Source organism: Lepisosteus oculatus, chromosome 15 (genome assembly GCF_040954835.1).
Source record: "Lepisosteus oculatus isolate fLepOcu1 chromosome 15, fLepOcu1.hap2, whole genome shotgun sequence".
Lineage (NCBI taxonomy): Eukaryota > Metazoa > Chordata > Actinopteri > Semionotiformes > Lepisosteidae > Lepisosteus > Lepisosteus oculatus.
The window spans coordinates 27,899,567-27,918,254 of NC_090710.1; the positions used below are offsets into that span (position 1 = coordinate 27,899,567).

Sequence of the window (18,688 nt, forward strand, 5' to 3'; positions counted from 1 at the left end):
GCCCAAAGATCTCGTTATGAGAAATAGCTGAAGCTCTTAAAAAGTTACTCACCTTCTCTAGGTGGCAGCTGGTTTCCAGTGAGTTGATGTCCTGTCCGCCCATCCAAAAAGGAATCCACAAACTGGCAATGATCTTCTCCATGTCCTGTCTGGTCTCCTATGTTAAAGAACTTTCCTACAGGTGTGAGAAAAGATGTACTGTCAGGAAAGCAATGCATCAGTCTGGTAGATTCTATAGTAAATGAAACAAGGTTCCCCCCCCAATAACTATCTTTCACAATATTTAGATTCACAGAAGAGTCAAAAAAACATTAACCTCATTCCATGCTGGACATTAAAGACTACATTTAGAAGACCCTTTTACACAGTACACAAATATAGAAATGTGTAAGTCTTCAGTATAAATTCATTTTCCTGAAAATGTCAGGAACCTGAGCTCTGTGTTTAACAAAGAGTTTAGTAAGGCAACAAAGAATGGTGTGTAGACCCTGATAGAGCAACGTTGTCCCGAAATGTGGGGGGGGAGTTCTGTTTTTTACACAGCACATGCAGACGGGGATGATGCAAGCCTGACCTTTGAGGGAGTCACTGAGATAAATTTTATATCTCAAGGAGTTGCAGAGCTGGACACCAACAAACTTTCGGTACCATGTTCTTTTCACATACTGTTTCCCGTTGCACTCGGAGTACGTGTCAGGCTTGAATGGGAACTCTGTCCATATTGCGTCTTTTCCTGTGTGCAACAAATAATTCCTGGTCAGACAGAAACACATCAGACCCAACAAGTTCCATTCTATGACATATTAGGTCTGCGTTCAGAATTTGTGTTTGGGCAGGTTAAAACAAATATTACTGAGTAATCATTTATGGAGTTAGTTTTGAATCTTTTGCTGAAATAATAACTACAAAGTAATACAGATGGCACGTCTCTGAGTTCCTTCAAATGAAACAATACATGAAGGTGTTTTATTGAGATGCACAATTTTGAGGAGGCTACTACAACATTACAATGCTACTTAACACCCAAACTTGTGTTTTCTATTCATGTAAGTCAAAAAAGCATCGTAACAATAGAAGTGAAATATCACTTGTGCGTAGACAGGTATTGAATTATTCTTTGAACTCTAGGATGTGGTTTATTTAATTTAATATTTTTTTTTATTTATTTAATAATTATTAATTATTTAATAATTATTTTCTAGTTACATGTCCTATTTCTGTTAGAACCTTTCTGATTGTAAATGGAGTTGAGGAAAGCAAGCAGTATTTTCTGTGTTCCAGATCTAAACAGATCCCAAACAGAGCTGTGGAGGAAAGGACAATTTCAAATACCTCAAATATCGAATATCATGTATGGGGGAGACAGGATGGTACTAGACCACCAGAGCAAATCACATGGACATGGGAAAAACATGCAACCTCCACTCCGATACATACTAATGGTAGAATCAAACCCAGGACACAGCAGTTGTAGGCCACAGCACTGCCTGCTATGCCACCCACATTTCTACCCTGATGGATTCATGAACGAACATTTTCTGGCAAAGTTGTATGTGATGGATTACATTTTCCTTAGATGTAAAATAAAATAAAAAGGCAATAAGTTTCTCATGAAAAATAACATTAATCCACCCCTATTAATTTTTTTTTCTTTCAAGTACTATTTGATATTGTTTCCCTGTAAAAAAAGTTACTTGTTTCATTCCATATTCTTTCTGTATAAATATTTGGACTGGCAAGATATCAGGTGAGCAGCTCTGTGTGGAAGAAGTGAAATCATACGCAAAGAAAGACCATTTCACGGTGTGTTGAGCCTCAGCAGACTGCCTGCTTGCCAGGCTCTCGTATTAGATTGTCCATTAATTCATTGCAGAAAAATGTGTCATATGGGACTCCTGATTGTAGGAAGCACTAGCTTCTTACCTGATAGATTTTCACTCACACGGGGGTCAGCTGAAGGGGACAAAGGGAAACAAAACACATGTCATTAGAAATTTGTAACATGGCCTGTGAGACCTTCCTACACCCCCTGTGGGACCTTTCCACAGTCAGGCAACAGAAAAGTTAATATGTTTGACATGCACTCCAGGTAGGCTACTTAATGAAAAACTAATGGGATTACAATCTTGAGCTTAGAGGTCTTGTTATATAAGCAGTGGGAAAAACAACCTTTCAAGGTGAGTAAATGTTTATCTGAAATGAAGTGCAGACTTTTTTGCTCCAGTTACTAGTTTGCAGTTTTCAGCGTTACCATTTAATAATTCAACCGGTAGATCCCTAAGCCCAGAATATTTCTTCGGATAGCACTGATGCAAGTACTTTTTGCAAGTTGTACAGCTGGTGAATTCATGCACGTCTGAGCTCCTTATTAATACTCCCGAAAATGTTTGTGTTTCCTAAAGCCCCTTTGAAAAGCACAGACTCAACTGGAACGGCTCAGGGAGGCCAGGTGTAAAGGGCTGAAGCAGAGCTCAGTCCCCCAAGACACAGTGGTTTGCCAGCATCCACCGGTTGGGTTTGCCATTGGAATAAGTGAAGCTGGCTGGACAATGCAATTGGATGAAACTCATCTGCTTTCAATCTCCTTTTGCTCACATTAATTTTAATAAACTGGCATTGCAGGAATTGGATGCTTCAAAAAAGGGGTGAAGAAATTGGGGGAAAATTAACTTGACACTCAAATGAGTGCTGTATATGTACAGTATATAACTATTATATAAAAGCTAGGCGAGCTAAAAAAGCACTGAAACTCTCCAGATCAGAATCCATCTGGCCTTAGCTGTTAGCCAGGGTTAAGAAAATGGAACGACATGCTGAAATCATTACGTTAATAGCACATAATTAATTATACAGATCTCTCGGAGAGAAAGTGAGGGTATAATTTAATAGCCACTGGTGGTAAACTGCACTGTGTGTATGGCCTAGCATGAGGCTGGTCCCCTAATGTGGGCTTTAGGTAACACTGAGCATGATAATAATATTCATACTCCCTTGCATTTCATATAATACTTTTCAACCTGGACGATCCACAGGAACTTTACTTGTAGGACCTGACTCATTTTTCCCATTGCTGAAGTGCGGCTCACACTATAAATAGAGCAAGTTCCCTCCTACACACAAAGCATTGTGGGATCCTTCTCGATGTGAAGTAAATGCTTCAAGAGTGGAAAGCTTTTACTAGCTCTGGCACAGCATACGGGGGATCACCCATTCTTCCTTCGGATTTAAAAACGCATGTTTCTGCATCACAAGGTGGAAGATTTCTGAGCTCTGAGGGTTCAGAAGATAGCTAATAATGCTGGTCATGGCTTTTCTTCTCCTAATCTGTTCTTGTAAATATCTGTAAAATATAGCCAGCATGGGAATTTAATTTGGTGTCTACAGTCTGCATGCAGTGCACAGGGAACAAAGTTATGTGTTGAGGGAAATATAATAAATTTTGGTCCTGGCATAGAGCCCTTATGGGTGAAAGGGAAGTAAATTTCTGTTTAACTACTGTCATTAAAGCACAAAAATTTGAATAATTCAAAAGTGTCAAAAAGCAACATGCAAAGACCGTAAATCTTTTTAAACATGGAGTGCTACTGGAAGGTGATTTAATATCCTCTTTGGCGGCAGGGGGTTTGTCTTCTTAATAAAAAAAGAGCTGGGAAGGAAAGTGTGTGGCCCTTTACTTTAATACAGCACTTGGGCTCTCTGCTGCACCTGAGTGAAAAATGGCAACAAAATCAGGACTGATTGAGCTCTGAATACAAATAGCACATCTTGATGTTTCTGGTCTACCATCGAGAATTTGGTAAATAAAGTGTTAAACATGTTCAGGAGTTCAAGGTCATTTATTTCACAAACTTTAAGTTCAACTGGAAATGCGTGTATGGTGACGTTTTACCCAGCTCAATAAATAATATGCAATTTGAAGTGGTTTAAAATCTTACCAGATTCAGTGGAGAAAGTCACTGGATCACTAGGTGGACCAGTTCCAAACTCATTTTTGGCTTGTACTGTAAACTCATAACTGTAAAGGAGAATATATATGCGTTATAGGTCTATTTATATACATAGAGGGAGAGAAAGCATTGGTCATTTGTGTATGTGTTTGTATTTGGTTAGTGTATATTGTGAGATCATAGTCCTGGTAGGTTCCTCATTCCCCATATTCCTCTAAATAATTTTAATGTGGTTTACCTGTTTAATTATCTCAGATATTGATTTATTTCCTGTTTTATATTCCTTTGTTATTTATTTTCCCGACTTTCCTGATTTTTCCGGCATAAATATTTTCCTGGCCAGTTGCAGGAGGCCTATTGGTCTGGTGACTGTTTTAAAAGCAGGAAGAGGACGCATTCGTCTGTCTGTCTGTGAGGGCGAGTGGTTGAAGGAACAGAACCTTTATAGGCATTTCTTGACAGAGTGTCAGGAAAACACATATTCTTGTTCAACATGATAAAACCTCCTTGAAAAGTCAGTTTGCGTTTGGTGTCTGAAACACTGATGCTTGATATTTTACTCTTCAGACAGAACCTGCAATGAAAGCCAGGTCGCTGCCTTAATGGCTATACCATGTGTGCTGCTCAGATGTTATGATCATCCCTGAGCCAGGAGACTCAGTTCATAGGAAGCTCTGGTTTATATTGTCTGTAATATTCTGCCAAATTGTCCCTTATTCAACCACAAAACAGCTCTTACAGGTGTGTCTCTAAGCTCAAGTCTGCTAACATTTTTCACATGAATATTCTGTGGGGGTACTTGGTTAATACAAATAATTCTAGGGAGTCTTTTAGGAAAGATTGAAAGTGAAACTGAATTTTGTTTATGACAAACCAGTAGGAATGAGACAAATAGCATTTGATATGATAAATATGATTCATTATAAAGAAAAGTTTCACATTGTTATCTGCTGTTAACATCTATTATCTTGGGTTACATTATGTGGGTTCTAAAACGACTGAAAACCAGTTATTTTCAAAAATACAGTTTGGTGCTTGGTACTGTATATAAAACTGATTGTCATGGACAATGGATGATTTAACAATTAAAGCAATTCTGGAAGTCCTAAAATTTGTGAAATTAGCCATTTTGATATGTACTGTACAGTAACATAGGAGGAGTTACGCAATGAATTTAAATCTGGTTGTCATTTTCTGGTTTGGGGTTCATCAGTACAAGTAGGTTGATTAAATATTCATCTTTGACTTTTCTCATGTTTCACTTAGCCTGTCAAAGAGGTCACTTAGTAAACTTTCTTCCTTCTTAATTGTAAAGAAAAGCCTTGTCATGTGTGAAATTGTGATCATGGGGAAACTCCCTGTGAAATTACAGTAATTGAGAGCTTTGTGTCCTAATGGAATTGCTGAAAATATGACTGGTGTCTTCCATGTAATATTTAAAATTAAAAACACATTTGAGGTTACTTGAGTGGAAGTGTTAGATATCTTGCTTGAAACTGTCCTCCTCCCTACAGATATGCCTCTTCCTAAAGATATAATTCAAAGAAACATTTTACTGAAAGGAATAGAAAACCACTATATTAACGTTTAGAACTGTATCGCACTGAAAAAATGCTTGACTAAGAGTTGGTCACTACAAATAGTTAAGTTCAAATTAAGCAGTTCAAATTATCCACTTCCCAACAAAACTAAGGCATGCAGACATTTTTTTTCAATAATTGTGCATAATCTGGACAGAGTCCTTTTTACACATTGGTCTTCACAGTATGGAGTTTAGTTACCTACAGTACTGTATGCCATTGGCTGCTACAGTACCTTCTTTGCCTGATTTAATGGACTGAAAGTACTAAGATGTGTCGAAACAGTATTTTTTTTTCTTTTTAATGATTGCCAGTTGGTCATGCACATGGAGTAAGCAATTGTCCTGTAACAGACCACTTTTCTTAATCTCTATTTCTTTCTGTTCAAGTATTGTACCTGCTGTTGGGTTGCAGATTTTCCACAGCAGAGTGGGTCTGGTTGGTCGTCAGTACCGATTCATCTTGAACTCCAGAGCTATTTATTTGTTTTGTGGTTACTTGATATTCTGCATTGAAAAAGGAGAGAAGTTTTAAATGCTTGTCTGGAGAGAGCAATTTCAAGAAGACTGCCTAAAGCTATTTTGGCCCCTGAAATCGATGTTTGTGCTCATTTTTCATGCAGCTACTGTATATGGTTTACTTTTAAGAAGAAAGCTTACAGACAATAGATGGGTGTACAGTATCTGCAGGAATGCGATTGAAACTTCAAATGTAAGACCTGACCCTTTATTGTCTTTAACAAAGACAACTAGGAGGGAGAATTATCCCAGTATTCCAGACCCACAAAGGCACTGACAAAGTCAGCACTGCCGGACAACATTTAGAATCACCTGTGAAACACACCAGGAGGACACAAGTGGGACCTGTATAGGAAGTTTAAAGCCATGGACAGGAACTCCCTTAATCAAGGGGTTGTAGGAGTAAAAAACAAATCAGTATGTTGAAACTGATACCATTCAAGAAAGAGATAGATCAGACCCTTGGATCAATTGGTTTTTAATTACCAAACAGACTACTAGATGGGCCTAGTAGCCTCCCTTTGGGAATCTGATTTACTGACCCTAACTCCACCCTCTGGAAATGAATACCAGCATAAGTTGATACGGCTTGCCTGCTCTTAAATCAGCTGAGCACCAGCTGCATCTTCCACCACCAACCTGTGGATGTGTCATTGTCGGGCTTTTCCCAGTCCAGGATGATGAAGGAAGGGCAGCCCTCCACAGTCACCACAGTCAGGTTTGTAGGAGGATTTCTGGGAGCAGCAGTGGCATTCTGGTCACTAACTTCTTCCTCAGGAAAATGGCTGAGGGAGTTTGTGATAGAACAAGGCTCATCTGGCTTCTTATCCACTTTATATACAACATGAGGGGCTGAAGGCAGAAAGGAACAAGGAGAAACTGGGTTAGTTCTGTATAAATACAGAAGGGACTGCGTGGGGCTAAGTGGGATTTGCACACTATACCTGTAAAGCGCTTTTGTCCCATTGCATCCACATCTGACAAAGGAACTGAGCTAAAGACTGAAGAGTTGACGCCAATGTCAAACCTGGAGGCTGTAAGAAGGAGGTTGGAGTCATTCCATAAAATACAGAATGTTTCAATCATATTCTCTAATGGGATTCCTGTTTTTGGCAAGCAATTTAGACTCAAATGAATTGCAACACTAATTAAACCATTGTTGTAATGACTGGAATGTGCATCACAGCAACCAGAACTGAAAAATGAGAAACTGACTCAAGTATCATAGCTTAGAATCCTTCAATTCCTTAAGAGCAGGTTATGATGGTCTCACACCATTGCTGCCTACCTTCCCTTGAACTGTGGCTCTTGGAGCTCATTTTTCCACCCTAGCACATGAAAATAGCCAGTGCCAAAGCCACATTCCCTGGGATTCTCTAACCGAATTCTCTAAGTGCATTCAGTTCTTACCATTCATTGTGGGAGGACTTATTGTGGTTGTTTGTCTCCTTTCTTGTTTGTTAGGCTTTGGAGTCACCGAAGGTATGACTACCTTCAGAATTTTGTCATTTGGCTTTCTTGGATCTTTAACACAAGAAGAAATTTGTTTTTTTTTAAATGATTACAATCAATGGTCAAGACAATGCACATTTATTTTTCTAGCTTCCGAGTCATGATAATGTCTTATAAATAGCTTGGAGTTACAGTTAGTTTCTTTGCCTTTTTGTGTTGTATTATAGGCATTTTAAACACAACTTTCCCGAAGCTTATTGTAAGGTCAGAGGATGAGCTGAACTATTTTTGCAGCTAGAAATGAAATATCTATCCTACCTTTCTTACCAGACTTGTCCACTACTGTGTTAGTGGTGATTTGGGATGGGGATCCCTGTCTGGGAATCACTGTGAAAGACAATGTAAAAAAAAACTTTGACAGAGGCAGTTTTTAGTCATTCCTTGCTCAATAAACAAAAATGATTACCCTTTCCAGAATGACCTGTATTTTATGATTTTTCCTTTTAAACAAATGAGCACATTCATATACAGTACAATAAAACAGCCAAAATAACTCCCATATTCCCCCTTCGTTCATGCAAGACTTTCAGGGTTGCATTGATTGATATTTGTCAGTAGCACTTACATTTAGGGTTACAGGTTACAGTATAAGCTTTATTACTGAAATGCTGCTTGTTGAGTGATAGTGAATGACTAATACACTGCATTTGTAATGCAGGCCTTAATTAAAAATGTGGGTATTATTAATGACTAAAGGTAATGAGTACCTAACCTTTTTACAGGGTTTGTACAACATAGAACAAATAACTTACAGACTACCTATTAACTTAAAGTGTTAGTGGTTTGTCCTGTGAAACCAAGAGACTTTCACATATTACAGCAAGCTTTGTTACTGCAAATACTTTAAAAACAAATCCTTTATAAATGTTTAACTATTGTTTTTAGCTGGAGCAGGAGCATTATACTGGAAGCTGTATTTATGAAAAAAAGAAATCAAAATATCTGTAACTTGAAGGAAGAATAAAAAAGAAAAGCATTATGGCATAGTTACACCTAAAAGAGAAAATAATACACTTTATTGGAATTAACAAAAATATACTGCCAACAGTTTATATGGGTAATGAAGGCAACAGTTATTTGTCCTATTCAACATCCAAAAACTTGAAACTGCTTGTCTTGTGGCAATAAGCATAGTTAAGTAACCAGAAAGCAGATGTTAACTTCTTTGGCATATATATGTTTCTGTTGCCTGCAGTTAATACGAGCACATTGTTTCTACAGTTGTGCAGTATGTAGTGATGCAGTTATTGGCTTGTTGTTCTAGGCCTCATGGCTCTGCTAAACAGAAGAATTGGTCCCAGAAATTACTTGAGTGCATTGATCTAAAGTTGTGCAAATTCATTTTTTATTGCCAATTGTGGCTTTTAATTTGCTCTGGATTCTAGAAATACCCCCATTCAATATGAAGGACAAAAAGAGACATCCTTATCTTTTTAGCTATATACCTGTCTGATGAGGCTTAAGAACAGTGCCAGGTTTTACGGAACCATTACCAAAACTCCCAGGGCGACTACCACTGCCAGGATTTGAAGACCGATCTCCTATTAGGCAAAATAAGAGAATAGACATACTTTTTAAATCCTTGGATAACTTTCTTTTCCTTTTGCACATGTGGGAAACTTAAACCTATAAAGGAAATTACAGTGAGAGTTATGTTACAGTACTGGTGTACAATACAAGTACAGTACAATTCAAGTCTTTATGGTGTCAAACAGAAAAGCTTCTATGAATATTATGTATAAAGAACTAACAACCAATGACACCGTAATGTCCATTAATTGGTATGCCATGAAAAATATGTCAGCACTAAAAATAGAATCAAATGTTATTAGTGTATCCAGAGGAGAAAAGGGACAAAAATGCACAATTAATGGAATGCTGCCTCGCAGTCCCTGTTAAAAAAATGACACACATCATGCAAGGGGTTAGAAATGCTTTTTTTCCACCACTGACAGAGCACTGCACAGAAGAGACATTTAGAATTTCCTGTTTCACCTCCAGCAGTGAGGCAGTCTTAATACAGTCTTGACCCACCACATAAAATATCTTTCAGAGAGGAACAAACATGCCTTTCTGCAAATCCCAGAACAAAAGATTACATTTGAAATTGTGCATTAAAGTGCCTGTCAGAGGCAAAGAAAAATAACCAGATGAATAATGAATAAAGGCTACTCCAATTCCTAGAGACCAATAGCACTGAAGACCAATTAGACCAAAGTACTAGAAGCTGGAAGCAATATTCCTAAAGGAAAAAAAATAAGAAACCTTTGTGTAAATCATTTTATATTAGAATGGATTATGGTGAAAAAATACATTCCTCAATGTAAAAAAAGAACTAAAAACCTGCTAGGAATTGGTTTGTTACAGCAATGCCAAATGCATCACAATCAACCTATTGTTGCAGCTCCAAAAACAGTTCTTTAAAGTCTAATTGCTGTGTCATTGTTATTTATTTCAGTTCAACAATCTGAAGTGTGTAACAAAAATGTATTTTACCTCAATGAATTAATTTTCTTCATATAGTTACGTTTCATCACCTGAGAAAAACTCAGGGATGGGTGCTTGAGAACAGATTATTGGGTAAAATGTGTTGTTGTGTTTAGGTTATAATAAGCAAAGTGCAAAGGATAAAGAAGACTTTTTAATTACCTTAATATAAAAACATCCTTAAGTAAAGAAGTGAAAACTCAAATATTTGTAAATGAGAAAAAATCTTGAATTCTTAATTCAGCAATGCAAACTGAAAGGTAACAAATTTCATGCACAAATAAAAGTATATGCAGATTATTTTGGTGGCTTAACATGATGTTTGTACCAAACTATTCTAATAAAACTGTCTCTTTCTATTTTGTGTGTAAAATGTGAAGCTACTTAATTAACTTAATTAAAATGTACACTAAAAATATAGTTTCAATTTATTACTTTCCACTGAAACCCACTTTTGATCCAATAATTTTATTGGAAGAACACTACAAGTTGGAACAAACTAGAATTTACCAAGCAGTAAGCAGATTGCAATTATAAAATTTAACAGCAGAAGTATTGTCTTTAGCCGAGCCTTAATTCAATTTTCTTAATATTTTTGAAACACTGAACCCTTTTTAAGGCTAAATATTCTGGACAGTGCAGCGCTTTTCATATAGTATGAGAGAATTCTAAATACTGGCACCCTTTAATTTGTGGTGTGGTTAGAGTTCACTAGCTTTTGTATTTTTAATACTTGCATGTGAGCAAAAAGCAAATCGGCCCAAAAAATTGAAAACCACCCAGTCAAAAAGAAATAGTTGTAAAGTTCGAAAAGTAGCCTCAAAAGCTTTTATAATTGTTGGTACAGTACTTTGGTTTTTAATTGACAAGGAATCAACCGTTTTGCACAAAACATGAAATGCAAAGCTTAATAACTCACAAAAGAAACAAGCCAAAATAAGCTCAGATGATGAGACAATGTACTTTCCAACTGAAAGTACCTTGCAAAGGCCCGGACAATGCCTTTGGTAAGTAGACAAGAAAATACAAGTGTTCTTATTGAAAATGATATGTGACTGGAGTCTCAATGGAGCATTCAGTCTCATGCAGTTTTAATCAGATTATGGCGCTGTAGTTGCTGTTGTTTTACAGTGACGAGCCAGCCTTGCGTGGAGAGCAAAATAAAAAATGTTCAACAGTCATGCCATTACCAGAGAAATTGTTACCCAGTGTCGACTCTGACCATTCATAATGATCAGGGATTGCAGGTGCTATATCCTCCAACAATGAGTTGTTAGCTGTAGAAAAAGCACTTCAGTTAAAATGAGGTAGAACATTATTAAGAAGACTCCTTTCTAAAGACACTTTCTCAGGAATCATAACATTGATGTTCAGTCCTGAAAGATGTACAGTACAGCATCAGTTGTATTAAAATCTGTTCAGACACAGCGCTTGAAGATATTGTAAACACCAATCCTTTTATCACTGCAAAAAAACACACATTAGAGCACAGAGAAGGTAGTTTGGGGCTCCAAATACTTTTAAATTGCCAAGATGAAGTAAGGTAAAAACTGACGCAAACTGGTTTCATGTACAGTAGCTAGAGGGCAGCATTTTATGGGATTCTCCTTAGGTTACACCCATCCTAGTGCAGACATGAAAATTCATCAGTGGTATACAGCCAACCTGAAGATATTTTTGTATTTTAGTTCAGCCCAAAATAAAATCTACATAGAGCCTCATGAAACATTTCAAAACTTAATCTGAATGGGAATTGTAAGTGCATTTGACATAAATACCCCCTGGGTTCAATAATGTTATTTTTTTCCATTGTTTTTACTATGCTGACAAACAATTGCTCATGTGAAGTACACCTGCTGACCTGTTATATTGGTATTCTCTATCTCCAGCAGTATTGTTCACTGAATTCTTAAATATATACAGTAATTAAAGTTTTTAAATGATACAGTATTTTATTAAACTGTACTAGATATTAATATTTGTCTGTGTTGTTGTTTAAATATTTAAGTATACTCTACACACCCTTGCAATGATGCAATTGACCAGAAATCGTAACTAGGGTACCATTTTCTTGGATAAGTGACTTTTCAACAGACTGTCAAATCACATAGTTTAACAAACAATGTTTTTATATTTTAAAGGAAGTGTACAACACTGATGGAGGTGGAAGGTAGCAATATCATTGACTATTTAAGCACCAACATTTTCCTTTTCATCTGATAGTGCTTTAATCAGAAATGTACAGTATCTCCTAATATTGAATTTGCATCTATCTGAATTACAACTGTTTTGTAAAGTACTGTCTAAACAACACAATTGGTTAATGCTACGTGTTTATTCAAGGTCAACTAAGAAAATTGAATTCTCTCAACTTTCAGTTCAGTAGCATAAAATGAGAATTGGTCCTACATTTCTTTGTGAAGCTAAACTGAAGGTTTCTGAATCTTTGTGAGACTGCATGTGTATTGCTGCTATTTCCAAGGTATTGGAACATGGCCAGCTGTGAGCTAATCGGTGCCGAAACCATTCCAGAGTGGCTACAGTGGGCCTTCTGAAAACCACAACATTCTGATAGAACATTGCCTGGTCCGCCCTGTACTCATCTCTATTCCAAAGGATGAGGTAGCCACTAAGAGACGAAATCCCATGAAAGTTGGCACCTACAGTTAGAGAAATTTGCAAATGTGGGGTTTTGAAAAAGCATGTTGCTTCTTCCTGAATCCATGCTCACGAAACCAATAAACATCCAATATGCTGATTCACATCTGGACTATACAAACCCACTAGATTCTTAGTGCAAAACCACTGGGCATCCAATGTTTGTGTAAGTAATATATACAGTAAAAGACGTTTTTATCTATCAGCGTTCTCTATAGTTTCTGGCAGTTCTGTTCAGCTTTCTATGAATCATCATGGTAGATGTTTAATTCTTCCATGACTTTTGTTGAAAATGTTAACTTTTTTGTTTCTTTAACTCTGTTGTAATAAAGTATAACGCAAGTATAAGTACAATTATCAAGAATTAGATACTGTATACAATACTAAATGCATACTATAGTGTACACCATTCTGAATAATCTAGAACACATCCTTTACCCTGCAGGACTGAGACAAATCACAAACTGATTATGAGCAAGAATGATATGAACCCAAGCCAGCTTAGCACGAAAGGCTATGGCTTTCACATCACATGCTTGATGTGGATGACATAATCAGACTTTAACATGCAGCAAATATCCATGCGCACAGTCCCCCAGACCTGTGTGTGCTTTTTGAAAGCCCCCACTACAGACAACCAGCAGCAAAATACTGTGCAACTGAACTCTACTTTAAAATTACTGAAAAGAGGCGCTTGCTGCTTTGAGACTCGCTTTTGTGAAGGCAACAACAGCATCTGATCTGCAAAGCTTGCATGCAGATACTTTGACATCAACACAACAGACTGGCAAACAGACAAAACACGAATGAAAAGCAACATAGCCGTATGACTCAGATTAGCCTGGGCTGGAGCTGAAATGGAATGGAGAATGCTGTACAGCAGGTTAAGGTGAAAAAAAAAACTCAGCAGAAAGTAGTAATCATCTCTTTTACCTATGCTGCTTTGTTGCCACTTGGGCCGCACATTTCCTTTATGTTGTTCTCCATTTACTGTGGGGAAAGAAAAAAAACTTGTCTTGTTAGCAGCCATTGGCAACGATAGATATTTTTTTCTATGGTTGTATTTCTGTGATCTAAAATGATCTAAAATCTTTAAACTGTTAAACTTTAAAATCAATGGTAATAGTGTGTACCATACTGGACCAACAAAACAGCTCTGAAAGTGTAAGATTTAAGTTACAAAAATTCATTGCAGCCACATCACAAAAATACTTTCCTCAGAAGGATCTTCAAAAACTCCATGGAACTCTTGAAAACGTCATACGGAAATTCAATTTAAGACCGAAGGCTCACTATGAGCAAACCACACTTGAGTGACTTGATTATTGTGGCTTGCAGATATATTTTTTATGGTTTTTGTTTTTTTTACGAAAGACTGGGAAAAGAGTGTTTCTAAAAGAACCTTATCATAAATAATGCTTGTAATCTAATGTAGATCAGAGAAATAATCAAGCAGGAAAAAAAAACAAACAAGATTTCAGATCTTGTAGAAGAGGACTTGACAGCAAGTTGGAGCTGCCAAGTATGTGAACAGGCCAAACCAAATTATCACACTATTTAGCCACTGATTAGTGATCTGAAATTGCATTAGTCCTGCAACGGAAAAAGCCAGTGGCAAAATTCCTGGGAGGACTTGCATTTCAGAAGCCCTCTTAAAAAAGCTGACTACCTGAAAAGTTTGGGAAGAGTTGGAAACCACTGTAAACAGAAAATAGATTCCATTACCCTGGCGACGGTTCTCTGTTGCTTGAGCAGTATTAATTGGCCCGGGTGGGACATGTCCCGGGCGTGTTAATCCGTTAGATGAATTAAAAAAAGTTCTCATTGAAGGTTTTCTATATGGCTGGTGGATTGAGGGGCTTGAGGGATTTGCCGTCGGGGCTGTGAAGTTACGGAAGGGATTTCTTTTATCTAAACAAATGAAAAACAAAATCAGGCTTGGTTAGAGCTTCTTATAGTTTTCCTGATAAAAGCACCATTTTCATCGCACAGACGAATGATCCCGTTCGGTTAGAAGGCATACAGCAGTTAGATGTAGCATGACCATTGATGTCGCGTTAGCTGTGAAGAAAAAAACACGATGACGTGATTGTGCTCAACACAGTTTTGCTACGACATTAAAGCATACTCCTTTGGATGAAGAAGTAACTCGCTTTCAATACTTGCGTTATTTTGAATAGGCTGAAGACTAGATGGCAGTTTTCCTTTTCCAGAATACTTATGACAAAAGAAGTCCTAGGAGGAACAGAGACTCGTAACTGCGAGCCCCCAAGTGAAAGAACAGAAAAGTAAAAGAAAGACTTTGATAAGATCATTCTCATTGACAACAAAGGAAAAATGTCAGATTATGCTTAAGTTTAGCATTCTGTATGTTTTATACAGTAAGTGAATAGATGGTGTATCTTGAAACTTATCAAAACTTCAGAACATACACAGTTTTGGGTTTGAAATAAAATTACCGTTAATACTCGCTGGTTCTTGCTGTATTCTTTTATGGATGAATTGAACATTAGATCTCATCCATCCATCTATTTTCTGACCATTTCTTCCAATTCAAGGTTGAGGAGAAGCCGGAGCCTATCCCGGTAAGCAACGGGCACAAGGCAGGATACACTCTGGACAGGACACCAGTCCATTACAGGGCAGACATGGACACACTCACACCTAGGAGCAATTTTTCCAGAAGCCAATTAACTTTACCAGTATGTTTCTGGACCGTTGGGGGACTCTGGAGCACCTGAAGGAAACCCACATGAACACAGGGAGAATATAGAAACTCTGCACAGATAGATAGCACCTCAGGTCCTGAATTTGAATCTGAGAGCCCAACACTGTGAGGCTAGGTCACATTGATTTTTAATTTATTTCTGTAATTAGCAGTTATGCTAATTAAGTTTGAAAACTGGTTTGAGCTATTTTGGTTCAAAAGTGCGATTGACTTATTTTGTATTTGTAAAGACTGAGGGCTATAATGTTTGACGTTTCACACTGTGGGCTTGTATGCTGCAGACTTAGTTGTGATTATGTCAGATGACATACTTGAACAAAAGCCTAACTTCAAACAAACAGAGATCTTAGTCGCAAGAGCTGATGAAGCCAAACCAGTCCACAAGCACAAGACTGAAGCTAGTTCAGATTTTGAAAACATTCATCTTTTCACATCAGGGAGTTTGAGTTGCAATGAAGTGCAAAATTGTTCCAGAGAGAATTTGATTTGTGTGATAGGAAAATGGAAAGCTCTGAATCTAAAAAGCAAAACAAACGGTGAAGGCTAGCAATTGAACAAGCTGGAAAGCAGTGAAGCTGCAGGAGCATGACCTAAAGCCTGAATAAAAAAAAGGAATTAAAATGAAGTGAATATAAAAACAAAACAACCATTACCCCAGATAACATTTGGTCTGAGAGTAGCAATGGATGGTTTGGATACAAAGTGTCCTTGATATGTTTCACCTTTAGCTGTAGAAGAAAAAAGAACACTTTTACATAGGCAGTCTGGGCTACATAGAAACATCAAAGTAAACTGTAGAAAATGCAGAGTATGTGAATAAATTCAGTTCATCGACATTTGTAACATTTATACTCTATGTACTGTACATGTATATGGTCATTAATACTTCAGCATGATTAATGAATTGTGACAAAAGCACCATTGTGTCATTAGGGGAAACATCAATGAAGAATCAATGAACGTTTTGCATTAAACTTTGTTGAATATTGTTCAAATTAATGGTTGAAATGTAAAGGGAGACACACAGTCGGACCAAGTCCCAAAATTATTGAATGCTCCTGACTTTCATTCAGACTAATTCAACATGATATGAATCATGGTACCGTATCTATAAATAACCACATGAAGCAGATTTATAACTATTCAATCTCAACAAACATGGCTCATGTATTTGAACCTTGTAATTAATCACAATCCCATATTTGTTTTTTAGACAGAGCAAATTGCTCTTGGCCACAATTTATTTGTCATCAGCTGTCAGCAGCAAGATATTCTATTACGTCCATGAACTAGGAGGAAAGAATATGAACTACAGTAAATACTAACTTAAATTACGTTTTTCACAATTTTTTTCACTAATTTATCTTACAATTGATTAAAATGCTATTCATTTTCCTACATTTTGTCTGTAACAAAGCGACTTGAATTGCACAAATCTAAAAACATGATTGGCCGTAGCTGAAAAGAAGTGAACAGCTGCTTTCTATAGACCAAATGAAGGATCACTACAGCCAACAATAACTTATGCGCTGGAGCTATCAAGTCTCTAAATACTTCAGAACTATCAAATGTTTTGGGAAAATGTCATAGAACACAGCAGTTACCGAAATTAAATTTCACGCAAAGAACTCATCGCTGTTGCCCCTTTCTTGTCCCTGTAGGCTGGATCCTTTCAGTTGCCGAGCTTGGCACTGACAGGAAAGGACAGCTTACAAAGGCAAAAGGATTAAGTGTTGCTTGAGAAGACGAAAACGGCACTGAACACTTCAACTATTGCAGCGTTGGCTAAGGCCCTGATGCCTTTGAAAGGATAAAAAAAGTGGAAAGAATCTCATTTACCCAGAGAAATCTGATGTCTTTCAGTTGTTTTAGTTGAGGAAATCTGTGGTCTTGTGGTTGGAGTATCTGCTCTGGTTTGAGCTTGCCCTTGATGCTTTTCATCGTTTACAGAAGGAATAACAACTGGAGTGGCAGATGTAGTGAGGGTTTTGGAAGGAATGAATTGGGTAGTGGTGTCTGGCACATCAGCAGGTGAGGACGGGACCTTTGTAAAACTGTTTGCTATACCTGGATGAAAAAAGACATTTTATTCAAGTGACCTTCATGGTATCCATAGTGTTTCATCAGTGGATTTCCTTTAAGTAGGGAACCAGAAGAAAGTCTGCAATTAATTCTAAATTATTACTGTACTCATTTTTTTTATTCCTTCAATGCTTTGATTTGGACATCTGTCAGTACACAGTTTTAAGAGGATAATAGGCAAACAAGTTTGTAAGATGAATTATTTTCAAAAGATGCTCTTTTCCTCTGCAGGAAGAATTAGAAACAAAATTAAAACCATCTTCATGCCTGATGTGAGTACTAGTGGAATGCAACATCTATAGTTTGTACTGTAATGAGGGAAAAACAATGAAGCCAATTATTTATACAAAGACTCTGATAGATTGTGATCAATCATTTTAGACTGTGGCATAACTTATTGTTTTTTCAGTCTTTAAAGGCTATGACTAATGTCGACTAATTAGGCAATTGCTAGAGAAATAGTAATTCCTTTTCATCATGTTTTTCTGATGCTATAGGCATTATCATTCACTGAACTTAAAAGTTTAGACAGATCAACCTCTAAGATATAAAAAGTATCATCTGGCATTGTTTTAATAGTTGATGCAAATCATTTACAAGGAAACGTAACTAAATTCTCACAAAACTTTGTAAGAATTTATTTTAAAGTTTGCTTGAACTCAGAGTATGGTAATAATGAAGATTCTTAAAAACACTATTTCTAGACCTTTTAAAAAATATATCACAAAATGATGGACAGACCAGAGCTTTTGTGTAAATCTGGTCATATAATATGGTCAAAAATGCTGATGAACTACATACCCATCTGGTTTGGTCATTTACAGAAAGTATAATTGATTTATTAAAATTACTATGGACGCAAATTGATGATGTAAGGGTAGATCAGCACATTTTTCCTTAAAAGATAAAAATGAATTAGAATTTCCCAGCATGCAGTTATGTATCAGACACTGCACATGCAGTCTGGACGAACCCAAAATGTGCAAATAAAGCTTGGTTAAACATCTGCTGAAAGCACAACCTTGAAAAAAAAATCTTAAACATGAAAAGAAGGAAAATAATCCGAGGAAAAAGATGAAGGAAGTACATAAAATATGGAATAGCATGGCACAAGAATGAGTTTACATCTGAGCAGAAAGTTGACTTGTAAGGACAAATAAAAATAAACAATAATCT

The 18,688-nt window shown here is 36.9% G+C and overlaps 1 protein-coding gene across 12 annotated transcripts in view; it reads right to left on the reverse strand.

Moving 5' to 3' along the window:
* LOC102686642 (target of Nesh-SH3) overlaps positions 1 to 18,688 on the reverse strand; it is a 45,817-nt gene that overhangs the window by 2,030 nt on the left and 25,099 nt on the right. For 5 of the 12 annotated variants that reach the window (XM_015364482.2, XM_015364487.2, XM_015364483.2 and 2 more), the window contains 15 exons: positions 17,270 to 17,497; positions 16,084 to 16,158; positions 14,428 to 14,613; positions 13,636 to 13,692; positions 11,235 to 11,321; positions 9,003 to 9,098; positions 7,816 to 7,884; positions 7,456 to 7,569; positions 6,990 to 7,079; positions 6,685 to 6,897; positions 5,925 to 6,033; positions 3,936 to 4,015; positions 1,924 to 1,953; positions 575 to 733; positions 53 to 175 (listed from right to left, as the gene is read on the reverse strand). In XM_015364482.2, the coding sequence (XP_015219968.1) occupies positions 53 to 175; positions 575 to 733; positions 1,924 to 1,953; positions 3,936 to 4,015; positions 5,925 to 6,033; positions 6,685 to 6,897; positions 6,990 to 7,079; positions 7,456 to 7,569; positions 7,816 to 7,884; positions 9,003 to 9,098; positions 11,235 to 11,321; positions 13,636 to 13,692; positions 14,428 to 14,613; positions 16,084 to 16,158; positions 17,270 to 17,497 (1,716 nt within the window). The remainder of the gene's footprint in view (positions 1 to 52; positions 176 to 574; positions 734 to 1,923; positions 1,954 to 3,935; positions 4,016 to 5,924; positions 6,034 to 6,684; positions 6,898 to 6,989; positions 7,080 to 7,455; positions 7,570 to 7,815; positions 7,885 to 9,002; positions 9,099 to 11,234; positions 11,322 to 13,635; positions 13,693 to 14,427; positions 14,614 to 16,083; positions 16,159 to 17,269; positions 17,498 to 18,688) is intronic. The other 7 variants (XM_015364488.2, XM_015364493.2, XM_015364491.2 and 4 more) reach the window with 4 other exon arrangements.